Genomic DNA, 21,763 nt, shown 5'->3' with positions numbered 1-21,763 from the left:
AAATGCTCAACACACAGTAGTGTCCAGTACCGACCCTATGAACAGGTTGTGCTGAGAGGGCACCAGGTGAGATTTGGGCACATTGAAAAACCCAAGTTGAATAACAGATGAGAAGTTACCTGCAGATGATGTTGCACCATCTCTGGTGACTCGGCTTTCAGAAGCCAGTCGTCCAGGTAGGGGAAAACCAGAATCCTCGACCTCCTGAGATGAGCAGCCACCACCGCCATCCCCTTGGTGAAGACTCGAGGTGCAGTAGTAAGACCTAACGGGAGGACCGCAAACTGGTAGTGTTGTGACCCAACCGTAAAACGGAGATACTTCCTGTGCGACTTCAGGATTGGGATGTGGAAATACGTATCCTGCAAGTCGATCGACACCATCCAGTCTTCTTGCTGCAACGCCTGAAGAACCTGTGCAAGGGTTAGGTCCAGAATCGGATGCAACCTGCCGTCCTTTTTGGGAATCAGCAAATACCGGGAGTAGCATCCCTGACCCCTTTCCTGCTCTGGAACCACCTCTATCGCACCTTTTTGAAGCAATGCAAGAACCTCCTTCTGCAGAAGAAGTAGATGGTCCTCTGAGCAAAAACCTTGACAAGGAGGGTAAGGGGGAGGAAATTCCCGAAAAGGAAGGGCGTACCCATTCTCCACAAGGTTTAAAACCCAAAGAAGAAAGTTCCCACTCAGTAGTGGTGTCCAATCCACTTACCTCCTGAATACCTTCAAACTCATCCGTTGAGTCACCCAATTCACCTTCCTAAACTTCCTCTGCACGAGACTGCTCCTCCTCTATAAGTCCCTGAGCCTCACTTCGAGAGCGGATTCGTGGATACGGCGTCGGCGGCACCGTTTGCGGAGTCGGCTGTGCCGATGGAGTCGGCGGCATCACATGCGGCGCAGCTGGAGCCGGCGTCGAGGGAGGCTCCGACTAAGGCATACGATCCAGATGAGGCCGGGAGGAAGGCTCGCCAGATGGCGCCGGGAACTGCCATGACGGCGCCATCCGCATGAAGGGCATAAAAGGTGGCTGAGAATAGTGTTGTGGCATGCCCAAACTGAATGCCATTGGACCCACGGGACCTGAAGGTGCACCGGATGGGAAGGCTGCTCTTTGAAAAACTCCATACATAGCATTAAAAAAATGCGACGGATCCACGCCCGGAGTCGTGAATTGCGGGTATGGATTCAAACCTGTATCCAGCCGAGGAGTAACTGGAACGGAGCCGACGGATCCTCTACTGGATCCACTGGTTCACCTTCAGGCACAGGAGAGAGTTCAGAAACCTGATCAGGCTCGGCGTCGGAAGCTGGTGAATCCGTCGGCGCCGGAGTTATCTTTTGCGAAGGAGACTTCTCCGGAGAGACACGAGGAGAAGGAGAGGGCAAAGGAGAGACCAAGTCCTTACTGCAATGTCGAGGTGAAGGTGACCTCGAAGCCCTACTCTTTGTCGACCGGCGCCGTGAGTCATGCTTCCTCTTTTTCATGTGTCTTCTAGAATTTGACGAGTGCGAAGTCGACGACTCCGGCTTCGACTTGTCTCGTTATCAACCTCTACCTTCCTTCTTCGCCTTGGCCATGAACAGCTTTGCTTCCCGTTCCTTTAGAGCCTTAGGGTTCATTTTCCTGCAACAGGAACAGTTTTCCACGTCGTGATCAGACGACAGACACCATAAGCAATCTTCTTAAGGGTCAGTGATGGACATGTGACCCCCACATTCCCTACACTGCTTAAATCCTGACTTCCTCGACGAAGACATGAGTACTTTAGAAACAGTAACCCACAAGGTAACTACAAAGTAACTCTACAATCAAGGAGAGTGCTAGAAAACCGTTACGTGTCGACGGTGGGGAAAAAAGGGAACTGACATCATCACGCCGACGTGGCTCTCTTATGGCTCCGTTGATGTCATACGGAGTCGCGAGCGGAGCCGTGGAATTATGACGTCCACGTTGGCGTGGAGAGGTAGGAAAAAATTCAGTGGAATGCTAGCGCAGGGGATATTCACAAGGTGAGGAATCCACTGGCAGATTTATCCATCAGAAATATCATGCGCTAAATATCATTTAAAATAAATCACACGATTAGAGCTAACAATAGACAATTTAAACCCAATGGGATGATGTGTTTGTTCACAATTGCTATGTTAGTGATTGGGTGGAAAATGAAGATCCGTGAATATGTGAAGAATAGAAATGAGTATTGCAACACTGTAGGTGCAAGAGTTAGCTATGCGTCTTGATGTGGACCCTGGCAAGCACTTAATGGTTAATGGTAATTAGTGTGACAAAAAGCTGTGTCAGCGCAGCAAAAAGGCTCTAAACAATGCTGAATTATGGCAATGATGTAATTTATGAAGTTCATGGCGGGGTGGGAGATGGTTTTAGCCGTTTCCGTGGTATTCCACATTTTGAAGACTGTACCGATGATAATGACCTGAAGGCCTCTGCAACCAAATGTGGGTGTGAGTGGATCATTGACTTCCATCCGGCAGTTTCCATTATTTCAGTTGCATGTCTGAAAAAGACAGATATTCTAATATTATTAATGAAACACACAAAGGACACATCACAATGCCTAACCGCAATATATAACAACAAAAGTTACAGAAACAGTTACATTGACTCTTCCTAATGAATTAAAATGCCAAGACAACATGTTTTGCGCAATTTTCTTCAGCCCTTTCTTATTTTATCTTTCTATCACATGTAGTGTTTGAGAAGCTTTTATACAGGCCATGGACAACATAGAACTTGCTGTCCTGAAGTTACCAAAAACAGCTTTGCAGCAGCCTCTTCTGACTGGCTAGCCTTTGATAGGCTGAGCCAAGCTGCTCTTGATTAGGTGTGAAGTGGCTTGGGCTGAAACAAAGAGCCCATCTGGTGGGAGGAGATCTGCAGCTGCAGATGCCAAGACCAGTACGGGGCTGGGTAGCCAAACTGATCTTCAATGGGAGAAAGACAAGTCATGAAGGAACCAGGCCCAAACCCATTTCCTGCACTCCCAACCTAATGGGAGCCCCTACAATTGAATTAGGAGAGGGGCTGGAATGGGAGCATAGGGAAACGTTAGCCTTGAATTAATGATGGCACACATTTGGAAAGCAGGAATATCTAAAAAAAACAACGAATCAGAACTAAGCCGGCTATTCATCACCACAAGCATACTGACAATAGAGTATACTGTTTATTGGGCAACTTCCACATCTAAGTGCCATTCTGGAAAAGAAACAACTTTAAACTCAGAAACACCATGATCAGTTCAAGGGAAAAGTTGTAGATTTTCTTCCAGAGTACACTTGAAAGACCATCCTTATGTGTGATTCTGAGTGGCATTGACAGGCCATTTCTGGCATGTGTGTAATGTGCATTGCCTCCAGTAAGAATCATTAAGCTGCCTTAAGAGTCATAATTTAATGGTTAAATGGTTACTACAGGTGGGTCTCAAAATCGTGTGGACAGTAATCCCATGTGTGCTAGGTCCTGATTAGCTACGTGTTCCTTACTCATGTGGCATCTGACTTTATGGGCTTTTCAGAAACACACGTACCCCCTCTGGCCATGTACGCTTTATTGGGGCAATCTCCCCTGACCATTGTAATGTTGCTGTGCCTATCTGTGAGATTGATCAAGAGTTTCCTGCTGAGTGTTTGCATGCCAGCTATACACCCTCCTATCTGTGACCAATCAATCAGTAATCCCAGGCCTAGGTCGCAGGGCCTGTCTGACTACATACTTGCGCAGATGTGGAGTTCAGAAAGGGTAAATCTATTAATATGGATGACAGTTCATTTTCATCAATAAATGCAATGATATCCATATTAACAGACAGATCTTCAACAGCCAAAAGTTGCACCCAAGTCTGCTCGACCCGTGAGTGTTGTCAAAGTAAGGATTGGTTTCTCCAGATGGACATTTGCCCCCACTAAAGAATTTTGCACCAACCCTTGTGTGAGAAAGTCATCCTTATTGCCTTGACAACTTCCATTTTTAACTGATACTGGTGGTTACAGACTCAGATTGTTCCCTGGAATCCGATAACCTGGCCCAGGGCCAGTGCTCTGTTCAAAATGTAATTGGTGATTAGGTGTAATTACAATTAGTTCCGACAACCTACCTGTAAATCCCTAGTATATGGTAGGGAATGGAGGTTTAGAGACCCCAGTGGGCTTAACGAACTTCCGTGTGCACTGCTGTGAAGTCTGCTGTTGATTGAAATGCTTAGCAACTAAAGTGAATCCCTCTTGTGTATCCTATATGCAGTCTCACGCCCCTCACCTCACTTATTCCACGAGAATCATTTACTCAACAATCCTTTATCCTTCCAACCATTCAATGAGACCTGTTTAATGTAAAAACATCTGTCCTTTATTATAATAGTGCAATTCTTAATATCGAGAATATAATAATACAATATCTCATCAACAATCTAAAAATTATTCACATTAAATACAGTCAAATCCAATTTACAGTATTAACAATTATCATCATATCATAATTAAAACAACCCTCTTCTGTTCTTGATACCTTTTTCAATACTTTTCTGTAGCAATGTATTTGACTAAGTTTTATTGCTAAAAAACCATGCCATTCATTATTATTTTGCAAGTATATCAAGAGGAATATTATCAAATAAATACGAAATACAAAAACATATTACACAAACTCGAAAATCCAAGATTCCAAGTTGTCAACTTGGAATATTGAATTTTCTAGATGTTTTTACATTCAACGGGTCTCATTGCAGGGTTAGAAGGATGAAAGATTGTTGAGTAAATGGTTCTCGAGGTGAGGGCCATGTGACTACATCTAGGATACACAAGAGAGATTCACTTTTGTTGCCAAGTATTTAAACACTGTCCATTTTGTTAGAAGGTTTTTTTTTTTTAAGAGTTTTATATAACGCGAACTAGACCCGAGATATCGGGTATCAGAGCGCTTTACATGAGCACCAGTTTCTTTACAGAAGGACACATTCATTTTTGTTAGGCACAGGGAGATAAGTGATTTGCCCCAAATCACAGGATGTTGAGCGTCGTTGCCAAGACTCGAACCCGGTCCCCCAGCTCCGAGGTCGGCAGCTCTACCCATAAGGCTACATCCTCTCCCCAAGGGTTGCTCTCTCATTAATGTTTTAGTGCTGTCAATTTAAAGTCATTCTTGCATTGTATGCTGCTTTTAAAATAAAACTATGTCCAAATTCGACTCTGGAATTAAAAGTACTTCCAAAATCTAAATCTACCATTTTATTCACCCGTAAGGTCAGCCCTTGCGATAAAAAAAAGTGGGCGCGGCCTCTGACCAGCTCTCAGAAATACCGCTGTGGAGGGCTCACAGAAAGTACCAGGAGGGCTTCTTGGTCCCCAAGGTCCCTTAGCATGTAATAGAATGCAATTCCCAAACCAGTAGTGTGTCAAGAGACGCGTTTGCAAAGTGGTGTAGAAATAGAACATGGCCTTCAAATACCTCTTGGTAAACTGACTGTGTGTGACTTGCTGGAGGTAACAGGAGGGGTACTTGGCCCCCAAAGACCTTTAATAGCCAAGGGGACTTCATCCCCCAACTAGTATTGTGCCAGGAGGCATGGTTGCAGAGTGGTCGAGCAAGGGCATCCTTGATGATTGCACAGGTAGTGCCTTTCTGATACTTTGAGTGTCATTGCCAAGGACACAATGCGAATATCGGGTGTTTTTCACAAAGTGTAAAACACATATATAGACATATTTTACATAAAGTTTCAGTGTAGCTATTTATTAAGATATGAATTTAATTTTACCCTTTGTATACATTTCTCAAAATACCTACATCGAAAATACATTTTTCTTCTTCACAGCAACCCCGAAGGTCGCAATGACATCAGTAGTCACAAATGCAAATGACAAAATGTAAAACAGATATTTAAACATATTTCACACAAAGTTTGAGTCTAGCTGTTTAGTAAAAATTCTTTGTTTTAACACCACATTGAACAAAATCAACAATTTCAAAAAATAACTTTAAACATTTGAACCAGCAAATAGAACAGAACTACAAAACACCCATAAAAATACTTATTGTTACCCAAACTCAACAGGAATCAAAAACTGCTCCAAAACTAGTAAAATGCACACTCTGTGAAAAGATCCACTCCAGAGGGACAAATAAAAAATATTCATGTGGATGACGTCCATGGTCTATCATCTTATAACTCAACATAGAATACATCTCTAACCGGTAATCAAGTAAAGGGAACCTGGAGAACCAACTACATCAATGACACCAGCAGCAATTCTCACCCAGAAAGTCATTTGCGAGGTGCAGACTACTGCATCAGCTATGGCCCCAGAGTTATTAAGACTTGGCACTTTCAAAACCACAAAAAAATCAAAAACAAAACAGAAAATTATGTCCCTGAGAAATAAAGGAATATTATTGGATAATACACTTTTCAACAAAAAAAAGAACATGCTCATTTATCTGTCTTGAACATTCTTTAAGAATTCATAGTGAGGAGATTTTCGCAATGCACAATATGTCACAAGACATTGTCAAGGGGTACAAATAAAAAATATTTTTGCAGGACTATGTCAATGCTTTACCATCTAAAAACATACCAAAGCAATAGTGTAAAAGCGTCAAGAAGGCAATGCAAGGCCACAACAACACTGGGACCAGTGAGTCCCTTCAGAGGTCCAATCTCAACTTGCCGATTTGGCTCCACAGTTTTCTCAGATGGCAGCATACTGCATGGATTGTGGAGTTGTAGTGAGTGCTGGAGATAAGTCCATTAGAGCCCTTCACAATGCTGCACAGAATCATAAATGTAAATTATTTTTTTTGGGGGGTCCCTTCCAAGTTTTTCTACATTAGCAGGCATTTTATTATCTTACAAAATGGGTATTTTCAGAGTCCGTGCCCCAGGCCTAATCTTTATGTTTTTTTATCCAGTTGACCACTTGATTAAATGTTGCACCTAGGGGAGAGGATGTGGTGTTACTTCCAGAGCTGCTGACTTTGCAACTGGGGAACCAGGATGGAGTTTCTGCTTCAGCTCAACATTCTGTGATTCTGGTCAAATCACTTAATCTCCCCATGTCTACAACCAAAATGAATTTGATCTTGTGTGATGTAACCAATGCTCATGTAAAGCACTCCAATACCTGACAAGTCTGCACTATATAAAACTGCAAATACACAAAAAATAAGTGTTTTGCACACTTCTGTCATTGGGCTACATCTGGGTTATATTTGTGCTGCATTTGGACTCTTTTTTCTCTGGTGGCCATCTTGGGAGATTTATTTGTTATGAAGTTTCCTAATTTCCTCATATACTGCAGTCTCCTCAGTAGGAAATGCTTTCAGTTTTTTACTTTGATTCCACCCAGAAGGGTTTCAGATATGTCACACATTTGCCATAAATTCTGAATGTTAGCACTCTAGTTGCTCATTAGATCACTGTAGTAAAGCTATTCAATTTATTCAATTTATTTTATTATGTTTTGGCACTCCAAAGAGGTCCACATAAAACAAGATACACAAATACAAATACACATTCTCAAAGTAAAATTGACAGCTGCAACATTTTCCACTGAACAAGATAATCAGCGACACATACCTCCATATTTCATCAATAAATAGCTAAAAAACCTTTAAAAAAGTTAAAAATATTGAAGCAAAACATTTCATTTGGAGGAATATATAAGGCCTGCAAAAAAGAATTCACATTGAGGATACCCAATTGCAAGCATATTGGTCTTAACCACTTCGAACGAAGTGGACGCAATGCAGGACATATAAACAGTACATGAGAACGATCCTGAGCAGACATATTACAAAGATTACATGTGGGAGAGGATCCATGCCATTTTGCCAAAAGAGTATTTAGGGGCAGCAAGTCCTGCCTTAGGAGGAAGCAAAATCTCCGAACACCATGTGGTAGGTTGCAAGTGACATAGGGTTGGGCAAGCTTCATTGTGTATGTGTTAGCAAGGAGATCCCTCCCCTCTTTACTAGCATGGGCTTCTTGTCCAACATGAAGCAAAGAGCCCAAGAAGCCTGTTTCAAAAGAGATTTTAGCTGGGAAGGAGAAATGGTAAAAAGGGTACTCTCTTCCAATTCAAGAAGTGCCACAGCCTTTCTAAAGTTCTTAACAATTAGGGAGTACTCTCTTAAGCTACCCAGCAATTCCCCCTTGAGAAGGGATCTCAAAGTCCCCGTTTCTCCTCTAGCCAGGCTGACAACCCATCGTACTAGAGCGGACAGGCCCTGCGCCCAACTACTACGGAGACCGAATTCAAGTCTACAGGCAGCCACAGAACAGGCGGGGTTGAGAGAAGTTATAGACCTTAATAATTTTCCTTCTACCGCCTGTAGAAAACCCCAGTGCTTTAAGTCAACCAGTTCCATTCCATACAGGAGGGTTGATGGAATTTTTGCCCTATAGACCTCCAGTAAACAAGCAAAATGTCTTCTCCCTGTGGCGGAATAAAGGGCGCTCAGACTTTTGCCTTGGGACAGGGCTTTACGGGAATTATTATCAATATGAGGCTTCTAACTCAGGTTGGCCGAAATTATTTTTCCTAAGAAGGTATATGTCTTAACCACCTCCAATTTCTGACCACCAACTGACCAACCAAAATTCTGATTTAGATTTTTTCTTTCCTGTAATGCACATAATTTTGCTTTTTGTGGCATTTATCCTCATGTAGTGGGTCTCTGCAAAAAGATGTAAAGCCTGCAGACGATTAGCTAATCCTTTAGGTGTTAAATCTAGGATAAGGATATCGTCTGCATATAGAAGGCAGGAAATAGAAGATCCCCCCACTCCCGGGGCTATGCCAACACAAGATGAAAGCGAAGCTGGAAGATCAGCAATATACAGGGAGAAAAGTAATGGGGCCAGTAGACAACCCTGTTTTAATCCATTAATGGAGGGAATAACCCGCGATAAACCCCTTTCTCCACCTTGTAACACTCGGCACCAAGTGTCCGTGTGTAAAGACCGCACCAGATCTAATAGAAGAGGGGGCATGCCCAAGTCAGATAGCTTTCTCCACAGCAAGGGACGATCAACTTTGTCGAATGCTGTGGAGAAATCAATGAAAGCCGCATACACTCCTCCTCCCCGAACTCTTATATATTTGTCCAAAATAACCTGAAGGGCTGTGAGGTTATCCAATGTACCATGCCCCTTACGGAAGCCGGTTTGTTCAAGGGGTAATATCTGATTCGCATCAACCCAATCAGTAATTAGCGATAGGAGACATTTGGAAAAGACTTTTCCGATGGCATCAAGAAGGGCTATCTGGCGATAATTCATTGGCTTATCCCTATCGCCCTTCTTGAATAATGGAACCAATATGCTCCCCTTCCAAGAAGAGGGCACAGTTTTACTAATGAAGCAAGATCTAAATAATGGAAAAAGAATCTTGCTCCATAAGACAGGATCCTGCTTCAATACCGATATGGGAAGTTCATCAGGCCCCATTGCTCCAGAGGAACGCATATCCTTAATGGCCATTTCAATGGTTTTCTCCAAAGGGACGTCAATAGAAAACTCATTTTCTTTAGTAGTCCCCTTACATTCTACCCTTACGCCGTTCCCAGCATACAGGTTGGAAATGAAAGTGACCCATGACAATTCAGAAATGGGAATAAGTAGGGGGCTAACTCTTACTCCACAACCCTCGCCAATGAGTGACCAGAATTGTCTAATTTTGCCATGAACTGCGGCCTCCCGTAGACTTATCCAGAGTGAATCTTCTTTTTCTTTTTTAAGTTTCTTCCTAATTCTGCTTCTCCTTCTTTTTAACAGGTATATTTTATTATTTATTTCAATAGATCTATGCAAAAATTGTTCCCGCACTAATTTATTTATTTCCTTATTTAGGAGGGTAATCGGTCTAGAAACATAAATCTTTTTTACAGAAGAGCTAGACCTTTTGGCAACACGGATGACCTCCTTCATAAAATTCTCAAAGTGAATTATTTCAGAACCCTGCCAATCCTTCAATTCTAGAATTGTTTTACCTAGAATACACTCCAAGCCCTTCTTGGCTTTAAAATTCCAAAAACATCTTCCAGAGTCCTTATGAAAGTTAACTACATCACTTTTAAGGGACCATGAATCGGAATTAGGAGGTTGTAATGAGAGGCTTATAGTAATCACATTGTGGTCACTAAATGATGTCGGAGAGACCACCAAATCCTTCACTAAGGAGAAAATACAATAGTCGGTGATTACGTAGTCCAGAATTGACTCACTTTGGGAGGATCTATGAGTATATTTTGCAGGGACATCAGAGGGAAGCGTACCGTTCACTATTAACCCCTCCGCCGCTGAAAGTTCTTCTAGCAACAGCTTCCCTCTCTTTTTAGTTTTAATTTTATTAGGGAAGAGAGATTGAGGAATAAGATAGGCTTCTTCTTTAAATTTGTTTCTAAATAGCTCTAAGCTAGAGTTAGAAACTTTACAATTAAAATCACCTACTAACAACACATAGGGGGGAGGTTCTAACTCTTTAATCTGTTTAATGTACGAAAAGACTTGCTTCAATAGAATATTAAAGCATTCATCCGGGGGAATGTATGCGTTTATTATTACTAGTGGATTATTGTTTCCCCTACTGGTTAGACTACTAAGGGACACCGCCTGAAAGAGGTTGCTTGGGTCAACATAATGGGTGAAGTTCCACTTTAATCTATTGGACAGAAGGCACGCAATTCCCCCTTTTGCATGCCCTTTCTTCGAGGGATAGGCCATTGCCTCAAGGACAAAATAATCTCTCCCTACACACAATCTACTAGCACACCAAGTCTCTTGGATGCAAATCACACTAGCGTTCAGAGAGAACAAGTACTGTAATTTCTCGGGACTATTATTTATCCCGGCAGCGTTCCAAGAGAGAACTTTTAAATTACTGCTAAAGATGTTGAAAAAGTTTGGGGTTGTCTATGGATTTACTAGACAAAGCACCGGGCAGCCAATTCCACAGCTGGATATCTTCTATTGGGAGGGTGTTCTGAATTAACGGGGCAGGCATTACATGCGTCACCAAACGTGTGCTTTTCGAAACCCAAATCTTTAAATCATCAAATGAGGGAGGGGGACCATCTTGGCCAGAACCCTGCTGAGAGAGTCTATTATGAGGGAAACTATCTCTTCCAGAAGACAAAACAGGTAATACATCAATTCCCCTACACTGGAAGTTCTCCGCCTGTTGCAATATAAGATTTACTATAAGTTTGGAATAGAACTTTACCCTGACATAGGGCACGGCAACTGTTCCTGATATGGAGACTAAATCAATATCGTTAGATTGAATTAACTTTAGACTTTCTATGTCTTTGAAATACTTAAGTAACCATGCTCTATTTAAGGGCAGATCAGAATCAAATAACGATAGAAAGTCCACAGTCAATGTGTCAACAAAAACTTCTGGTACTCTTATAGGTAGATGATGAGGCCCTACAACACCATCACCTGCGGTATGAAAAGTAGGAGCAGAAGGATTAAGAGCCACAGATACAATAGGGACTGACCTGGTCATCTCTGCTACGGGGAGAGGAATCGTCAATCCTCCTACATCTAATAGGGGGCCTCCCACGGGAGAGATTGAACAATTGGAAGAAATTTTAATGCCTAATGCAGAGGGATTCCAATTAACGGAAGGATGAGTGGCCGCTTCCTGACTCAAGGACCCATTCACAGATTCTCCAGTGTCAGGATAATTGATATCAGGGACTTGGGAATCCTCAAAAATTATTTGTCTCTGCCTTTTCTTCCTGTATCTGCGGATTGGTTTCCTCTTTTTTCCTTTGTTTTTTCTTTGTTTTCCAGTTTTTTCTTTTTCTTCCCCCCCTATCCCCTTCATTTCAGGCACAAAAATTGGGGAAAGCTCTTTTTCAGATTTTGGAGCGATAATATCAACACTTTCTTCTTCAATTTCAAGGTCAGAATTCCTTACACAGTTAGATACGGGAAGTGTGGGTACTAAAGCTGGCTCATTTTTAAGGATAGTCACAGGTTTATTTTGAACTGGATTAACATTTCCGGCAAGATGGTCACTACCCGACTCAGGCCCCTGCAATCCTACCTTAGGAACTAAATCAGGAACCTTTTCCGGGAGCTTTAACAATAAGACATTTAGTATCTGAGTGACTGATTCCAAAATACAATCAGAGCTTCCCACAAATTTACCCAATAACTGTAAAATAGATGCCAGCAAATGTTCCAATGCAATCAGGGATTCAGAAATCGGTTTTTCCGATTTATCAAAACCTGGAGGACCCATGGGACCAATGCCAGATATATTAAGCAGTGGACTCTTTGAGATGTTATACTGTGAGGAAATATCTAGCGATTTTAAGGAGGGGGTACTGCTATAAAGCAGAAGACCAGAAGGAGTAGCGCCGACCGGGGACTTAATCGCTTCAAATGATTTCAGAGTACCATCAGTTAGGTATCGACCACAAAGCTCCAGGTCAATACTCGACAACTGAGAGTCCCCCTTACCGTCCCCCTTTGGCTGTAAACCTCCCATGGGATCATTGGATAAAAACACTTTATGGTTTGCAGACACATTATTTTGTTGCCCACCCTCAGAATTAGAAGCAGAACACTTAATGTCACCAGTCATTTCAGGGGGCGCTGGGCAAAATTCCTCAGTAATCAGGGAGGCCGAATATTCTTCATTCACCAAAGGAGGGACCTTCTTGAACACCATAAGGGCTGTGCCAGATGGAGAAGCTATGTCAAAGGCTTTATTTGCAACATTTAACAATTCCTTATCCTTGGGTTTTTCCCAAAATTGTAGCAGCTGGCGTTGACCCTTTAATAACCAATTACTAGCAGCCTTATTTCTAAGGGGGTTGGATCTTGTCTTCATGCAAGACCTTCCCCCCATTAGTCTCCCTGAACGTAACTTTTTAGCCGTCATCCTTATACGTGGAGAGCAGTGGAGACCGTAACCCCGATGAATACAATTAATAACAGTTAAAAACATTGAATATTTGGAGGTAAGTTACGGTGAGTTCCTGGCCAGAGAGACAATGTTTACACCGTCATAATACGACGCAAAATATGTAACACTAAACAAACGAAGAACTTCAATAAAAATAAAATAAAAATATAAATAACTAGGCCCAACCCAGCCTACTTCAGCCTCTGAAAGTCACAGAGGGCCCGCCCTTTGCCCGGGCTTAGCCCCCGCGCGCGATCCCGCGTTGCGGGAGAAGTGCCGCTCCTTTTCTGAGCCTCTGGGCGCAGGCGCTGGTGTCAGGGGGGGGCGGAGCCACAAAGGATTGGGGGCCTGTAGTCCCCCCGCTCTGCGATCGCGGTATGAAGTGCGGCGGCAGGGGGGACCAAGCAGCAGGAACACACAGGTAATATCCCCCAAGTGCTCCGCAAGTCCAAGATGCGACAAATTGGCTCCAAAAGCCGCGTTTAAGCAATATAATTACCCCCCAATGCTCCGCAAGAGAAAGCACGACAGACTTATGAAACCAGCAACAGCAGCAATGGCAATGACAATGGCCAAGTCAGAGAAGTCTGGAGACAGAACCGCAGGAATTGCGTCTTAACAAGTCCCACCAAGTCCAATAATTAGCGCCACCGCCACCGCTGCACTCACGGGACTCTTGGGGCTGATGCACTTCCGCCGACTGGTCCAATTCGGCAGGGGTCCAGTTCACAGCCGATCGGCAGGCCGCAGCTTAGGCAGCAGCGACAAGCCCGCCCAGCTTCAATCCCCCGCCAGGCCCACGGCCCGCAACGCCCAGGAGAGCACAGCTCACCCTCCGATCCGCGGAATCAAGGATCGTGGCCACAGCACACCACGAAACCGCGACTCCTCCTCCTTCTCCAAAAAAAAAAAAAAAACACACACACACCGGTGAGTGTTAAACTCACCGCTCTCTTCAAGTTGTCCCGGCTCTAAGTTCTAGCAGGGAACACCGGAGTCCGACGCTGCCTGGCTGCCTCGCTGCTCGTTAAGTCGTGGAGTGTGCGTGAACTGGCTCTCCTTACTCCTCCACCTCGAGCCTTAGCAAAGTTGGCAGCAGCGGGCACTGTCACGGTCAGGTGCGAGCCCCTGGGATTCAAGGCGGTAGAGCAAGTTGTTTGGAAGTTGCGGCTCTCTACCACCCGGTGTGCAAAGCTGCGAGGGCCTGGTGTTTGATGCTGCGGGGCCCGGCGTTTGAAGCTCTGTGCTCGATACTGAGGCTCCGCTCGCCGTCGCCAGCCCTTGCAGCAACCTGGAAGTTTCTAGCGGAAGTCAGGCACGGTCCTCAAGTCAGTCAATCATCCACAGTGCACATGTAGAAGACGCAGGCAGCTGTTGAGAGAAGTGGCTGGAGCCGGTGTTGTGTAATATCTGGTATCACTTGGTAAAGCTACTGCTCACCACGGAAGTCTGCTGCTGGTATTAAAAGTGCATGTTTCAGTCTGCATATCAGAAGTTTTTAATGAAATAGAAGAGGATTTGAGTAGTCACTCAAAATGTGCCCTAATTTTTCTTTCTTCAGCACTAATCATAATTTCTATGGCAAAATGAACCCCCTCATTGTGTTCCTTTTTAAATTAAATGTTTTAAGTGTTACCAGTTTATTCCAATCAAGATGGCTTCAGGTGTGCCATACTTTTGTCATAAGTAAGACAGTAAGCGCTCTAGTTGTTCTTAAGAACACTCTGGGACATTCTGTCATTGGGCTATACTTGGGCTACATCTGGGTGATATTTGAGATACATTTGGGCTCTTTTGTCTCTGGTGGCCATTTTGGGAGACTTATATGTTATGAAGTTTCCTAATTTACTCTTTTACTACAGTCTCCTCAGTAGGAAATACTTTCAGTTTTTTACTTTGATTCCATAAAGAAGGCATTCAGATGTGTCACACATTTGCCATAAATTCAGAACGTTAGCATTCTAGTTGCTTATTAGATCACTGTAGTAAAGCTACTGCTCACCAGGGAAGTCTGCTGCTGGTATTGAAAGTGCATGTTTCAGTCTGCATGTCAGAATATTTTAATGAAATAGAAGAAGAGGATTTGAGAAGTCACTCAAAATGTGCCCACATTTTTCTTTCTGCAGCACTAATCATACTTTGTATGGCAAAATGAACCCCTCTTTTAGTTCCTTTTTAAATTAAATGTTTTAAGAGTTACCACTTTATTCCAATCAAGATGGCTTCAGGTGTGCAATACGTTTGTCATAAGTAGGACTGTTAGCGCTCTAGTTGTTCTTTGGGAAGCTGTAGTAGAACACAAAGGAATCAACTGACAGTCTCTGCCCTTGTTTGATGTACATGTTTTACTGAGAATGTCAGACTTCATTCTCACATGACTGAGAAAGATAATGTGAATTTACAGAAAATATGCTCTCAGTTTAGCTTATAGATCACCTTCCAAATCTCTGTGGGAAAAGCATGAGAAAATAGTTTTCTCTCAAACATGATTCATGATATCAAAGCAGAAGGCTTTTTCACATGGTAAAATCCCCTTAGAACACACCACAATTCCTAAAATTAGTATGGTACCATCAACAAATGATTTATAATGTAACTAAAGTCTTAAAAACCTTCTATTAACTGCAATGCTTTTTAATGGGGCGCTATCATGTATATTGGTCCCAAGATGGCTGCCAATACTTCTTGGATGAAGTACTGACAGCCAATCAGATCTCATGATGAGATGTGTGGTTAGGCTCCACCCAGATATATCTATCTTTTTAACTCTAATTTTCTCAGGAACTACTGAACGGATTTACACCATTTAAGCAAAAGGCACGAGTCTGAACTGAGGACTACCTCTTTGCCAAATTTGGTGTAATTCTATTCAGCAGTTCGGGCTGTAGCTGCGTCAACAGGTCCTACGGGAAAATGAATGGGGAAAACGCATTTTGGGACCCCCCTTTTTTCTCGGCCCCAGCTTGCCGAATCACCGTGAAATTTTCAGGATAGGAGCGGACCAGAGCTAATTTCACGAAGATTCGTCAACCGGCGCCAGGCTTATTCGGAATAGAATGTTGCGGATTTCCTATGGAAAATAGGTCCTGACTATAACTACCTACTGGCAACCGCCAGTAGGTAATATATATATATATATTCACTGAAAAAACCATAGGTTTCAGGGGTGTTATAGTTAGCTGGACTTTTCACTTGTACAAAACCATTGAAATTCCCCCGTTATAGTTAGTTCAGCTAACTATAACTCGGGCGCCCGCAATGCACTGCTGATGACGTCACATATTACATCACTCATGACATGGTCAGTGACATCACTCATGACATCACTGATGACATCTCAAATGACATCACTGATGACATCACTGATGACATCATCCAGTGAATGTGTGTTTTTCTGAAAATTAAATATGTTTTATATATGTATATCTCAAGGTCGATGGAAGAATAAATGGGTATATAAGTGTCTAAATGGATGATTTGTTTTTGAAAAATTGATTGTGTAACTGACTGATTAAGTGTATCATAGTGAATACATGGCTTAGTGAGTAATGTTTAAATATGTAAATATCTGTATCAGTCTCTCACTTTGTGTATAAGTGGCTGCATGGGTTGGTGAGTAGCTACATGGGTGTCTATATAGGTTATTAGTTGGTTTTTTGAGTATCAGTCTGAGTGTCTGCATGGTTCGGTGGGGGGTATTACGTAGTGCATAGGTGCATGAATGAGTGACTCACTGTTTGTATGTGTTGAACACAGCATGTGTGCAGGACTGTATGGGTGGATGAGTGTGTGTATGGGTGTGTTAGTGAGTGAATGACTGTCTCAGTAGTGTCTTTATGAGTAACTACATATGTTTTAAACTAGTATATGTGACTATTGGTGTATATATGTGAGTATATGTGAGAGTGAGAGATTGAAAGAGTTCCTGTATGAATAAGTATGTGTTTCTATAAGTGATTGTTTAAAAGACTAAGTATGTGTAAGTTTCCGTAGAAGTAAGTATGGTGGTGTGTGTATAACTGTATATGCAAGTAAATGTATGTTTGATTCTTTATTAGCATGAGTGACTATGTGTGTGAGTAACTCTATGGATGAGTGGCATTGTGTAACAGGATGTATAGGTGTATGAGTACATATGATGAGTGAGTACATGTATGAGTGACTGTATAGGACTGTTGGTGAATGAGTGGATGTGTATGTGGATCTTAGAATTACTGAAGAGGTTGTTGTAACTGGTATTGGTATGTCCATTGTTTTGAAAATTTTAGTCTCTATTTTTGAATGTGTGTATCAAAGGTTATATTAGGGTGAGAGGAGGTCTGCCACTCTATCACAAGGATGATGTCATCAGTGATGTCATGAGTGATGTCACTGACCATGTCATGAGTGATGTAATATGTGACGTCATCAGCAGTGCATTGCGGGCGCCCGAGTTATAGTTAGCTGAACTAACTATAACGGGGGAATTTCAATGGTTTTGTACAAGTGAAAAGTCCAGCTAACTATAACACCCCTGAAACCTATGGTTTTTTCAGTGAATTTCTGAGGTTTTTTAAATGCTAATTCCTAACTATAACGTGCCTGAAACCTATGGTTTTTTCTGTGAATTTCAAAGGTTTTTTAAATGCTAATTTCTAACTATGCCTACAGAGATAGGACATGTGAAGAAAGAAGAAAAAATGCACAGAAAGAAACAAAAGAAGTGCAGAAAGAAGCAACAGAAGTCCTCAAATACGAAGATAAGTGCAGGAAGAAGGATAACGTGCAGAAAGAACAAAAAGAAGAGCAGAAAGAAGCCTTGTTGCAAAATCATCCTGTACCCTCAACTTTTTCAGACGGATACTGGTGGTAACTGAGCCTGACTAACCAGTCCTAGAGCCAGTGCTATGTTAAAAGACACTTAGAATACAGTGAAAACACCTACATACACTAGGGAACATTATGCGTTGGGGTCCCCCTGTGATTAGCATGACCTCCTCTGTAAGCCCCTAGTATATAAGAGGGCATGGGGATTAAAACTACCTCTTAAAACAGGCCACAGGGCGTTTTTGCACACGTTAACTCAGGCCCCGTCCCCTCCCTTCACCACTGTGTAAACACGCCCTGTGTCCATTTTTAGTTGGGAGATTAAGTTCATTTGAATCCTGAGGGTCCCTGGGGTCCAACTAGCCCACTAGGTACCTCCAGTAAGTGCCACAGAGCTGCGTTGCAGAGAGGTGTAAAAAGTGGCACGGCCTGGACCACCTCTCTGCAATGCAGCTCAGTGGCGCTTACTGGAAGCACTTGGTGGGCTAGTTAGCCCCCAGGGGCCCTCAGTATTGAAGGGAAATTATATCCCCAATTTAAAACGTGCCATAGTGCGTGTTTGCACACGTCACCTCAGGCCCCGTCCCCTCCCTTCACCACTGTGTAAACGCGCCCTGTGGCTGTTCTAAGTTGAGAGATTAAGTCCCCTTGAATCCTAAGGGTCCCTAGGGTCAAACTAGACCACTAGGTACCTCCAGTAAGCGCCACAGAGCTGCGTTGCAGAGAGGTGTAAAAAGGGGCTTGGCCTCAGAACACCTGGCTGCAGCGCAGCTCCCTGGCGCATACTGGAGATACCTGTTGGGGGCGCGTTTGCAGAGTGCTGCACGGAGGGGGCATGGCCTCCTGCACGATGCCAGTCTTTTATTTATTTTAGTTTTTTAAGAAGGGGGGCTGTTTGGTTCCCCTTCTTATTCTAATTTATTGGCCCTGATGACCCCATCCCCCAGGGCCAGTCTCCTAATTATATTTTTTTGACCCCAATCCCCAGGGCCGGCCACTGTTTTTTATTATTTTTAAAAAATATATATATATAGACACACCTAGGACATGCTGGACAAACCGTACGTACCTATCACCATGACGATTTGCGTGATATTCATTAAAAGGCGACTATGCATGCAATGAATCCACGTGGAATGTATTTACACCACTAGTGAAGCTCTGACATGTCTGATGCCCTACCGTGCCTAATCCCGGTAGACACCCTTGTCGTTTATTTATACAAACTTGGGTAGCTATTGACGGGCACATTTAATACACATGCACACCAAGCCATTCAAAGGGGATTCGACAAAAATTCGACCAAAACTATGCAAGAAACCCCCCTCACGGTTAATAAAACACACATCCACTGCCGGATGTGTAATACTTTTTATTTTACTCTCTGGAAAGGGGACGAACATCACTTGAGAGTCACAGCGCGCTCCTGACAGAGCCCAATGCTGTGTTACACCCACCATTGCCTGCCGTGTGCCACACACCTCTGTGTTGTATTCCACTAGCTAGTGCATATGCTATGACACTCTCTAGCCCATGTGCACTGTAACACCACCCCGTGAATATGTCATGCCACACTTGTCTTCGCACGGGTTATATTGCCCCATCTAACGTGCCTTTCTCGATGCCTATGTTATAACGCACAGTGCTATGCCATACATATTACAATCTGGGATCCATATCTTTGTCACAGTGCATATGCAACCTTACACTCCCCAGCACATATTTTATATTACAACTTTAGAGACTAGTTAGGTTACACAACACTGCCCTGTGCATATTACACTCCAAGGCACATATCGCATAGCACGCGCTAGTGCCTGTGCTATCTCGCACTCTCCAATGAATCTGTCATTGCGCACAATGTATTGCATATTATATTTCACGCCCGGTTCATCTTATATCACACTTTTTGGTGCATAGTTTATACCATACACTATATCTAGTTTTCATTTTCAATCGTGCTCTCAGGACTATGTTCTATATAACACTGTGTTCACCTACCCTTTTCACGGGCATTACATTTTGCGATAGGGGGTGGAGGGTCAGGGGGTGTTTCTGCCAAGTGAGCCCGGAGTCACAGTCACAAACGTCCTCTTCTTCCTGAATAAAAGTGAGAATTTGCTGCATACTTGTTCATATTTTAAGTAGTTCGCACAGACACAATGTTTTAAAAACAATAAAGTTCCTAATACCCGCCTTCTCTGAACAGTTAGCTTGCTGCCCCATCCCCTTCCTCCCTATCCTCTGTTGTGTGAATCCATGGACTAGCCTCCTCCCTCCTGCCATGCATGGTCTGATGTGCTGCCACTGCCCTCAGTATGATGCACCAGTCCACTCCTCCTGCCCTCCATTGCCCAATTCTATGCCCCATCATTGACCTCCTGCTTAAACTCTGTGCTTAGCTTGCTGCCCCTATTCTCCTTTCCCCTGCCCTCCGATGTCTTTGTGCATGCCCCTGCTCCATCCTTTTTGCCCACCATGTCCCATGGACCTGCCACTCCTATCTACTCTGAGTGTTCTGTTGAGCTGACACTCCCCTCCCACCTGCCTAGCATTGTCAGATGACTGTAACCTGTCCCTGTCACCTCCACCCTGCCTGTCCACATGCCATGCCCCTATCCTCTTCCTCCTGTCCTACATGGTCCATTGTACTGCCACACCCTTCTGCCCTCCCTGGTCTGTTGTGCTGCAGCTGCTCCTCCTGCCTGCCCCGTGTGGTCTGTTGTGAGGTCCCTTCCCCTGAACTTTCTTGTCTGTGCACAGGTCCTGACCCTCCCTTCTATCCTCCATCGTCCTTTGTGCATGCCCCTCCACCCTCCTTCTTGCCCATCATAGCCATTGTGCTGCCACTAACCCTCCCACTTGCCATGCATGGTCTTCTGTGCTGCCATGGCCCCTCCCACCTTCCCTGTGTGGTCAGTTAGCTGCCCCTGACCCCCTCCCACCTTCCCTCCATGGTCTGTGTGTATGCCATCACAGTCTCACTGTTGCTCTTCATGGTGTGTCTTGCTTCTAGTGCCCATCCTGCCTGACCTCCATGGCTATCTTGCTGCTCCTGCCCTGCCCCCTTGCCCCCAGCCCTACTCCCTCCCTCCTGGCTTGTCTGTTCCATTGTAATGCCCCTGATCCGTCCCTCCTGCCCTTTATGGTCTGTTATGCTGCAGCTTTCTCTCCTGTCTGTCCATTATGGTCAGCTAGCTACCATTGCCTCTTGCCCCTCTGTTCTCTGTTGTCCATGTGCATGGTCCTGTCCCCTCCCTCTTGCTTTCTATGGATTGTTGTGCTGCACTCCCGTGTGGTGTATTGTGCTGCTGCAAACCCTGATGCCTGCCCTGCAGGGTCAGTTTGGTGCACCTCTCCATGTCCCTCCTGTCCTCTGTTATCCAAGTCCATGTCCCTATCCCATTTCCTTCCATGATCCAATGTACCATACTTGCGAACATTTTGAACTTGGTAAGAGGGAGATTTTGAAAAAAAACTGGGGTATTGAATTTCCCCTTTGAGTTACATTGAAAAAGAGGATATTGTAGACAGGAGACAGATCAAATAAAGCCCATTTGAGCTTAAAAACATTGGACGTTTCCTGGCTGAATCGGGTCTGTTGGCATGTATGGTTGTACTACCATTGCCTCTTCCTTCTGCCCACAATGGTCTATTACATTGCCACAGGCTTGAAGGAGGGTAGATTTTGTATCACAGGGGGCCCCTGGCCCGTTCTGTCCACACCTGAAGTATGAGACCCTTGTCCTTGCCCTGCCAGCTGCATTTGTAGGCCGTATTAAATTGACCAGCGGGTCCTGTGTTGCTATATAATTATCCTGAGACATCCTTACCACTCAGCCAGTATAAAACCCCTGTGTAGGCCCTTCTGTTCAATATGTAGGCCTCTTTGTTAAATTGACCATAGCTCTGCAATTTTAGTGTATAGCAGTCTGAAGGCAGGTCTGCGAGGCCTTCTGCTCCAAACCAGTAGCCCCCACCCTACCCGAGTGCTCCGTGCTCGGTATCAAAGTTCA

The 21,763-nt window shown here is 43.8% G+C and overlaps 1 protein-coding gene across 1 annotated transcript in view; it reads right to left on the bottom strand.

Moving 5' to 3' along the window:
• Window positions 1–2,361: 2,361 nt before the first annotated feature.
• Window positions 2,362–21,763, bottom strand: part of SPOP (speckle type BTB/POZ protein) — a 203,700-nt gene continuing 184,298 nt past the window's right edge. The window contains exon 10 of the mRNA XM_085647011.1: window positions 2,362–2,518. Coding sequence (XP_085503137.1) covers window positions 2,362–2,518 — 157 coding nt within the window. The remainder of the gene's footprint in view (window positions 2,519–21,763) is intronic.

This window comes from Triturus cristatus, chromosome 3_2 (genome assembly GCF_964204655.1).
Source record: "Triturus cristatus chromosome 3_2, aTriCri1.1, whole genome shotgun sequence".
Classification (NCBI taxonomy): Eukaryota; Metazoa; Chordata; class Amphibia; order Caudata; family Salamandridae; genus Triturus; species Triturus cristatus.
Note: the sequence above shows the minus strand (reverse complement) of the source record. Positions and strands in the feature narration are given on the sequence as shown.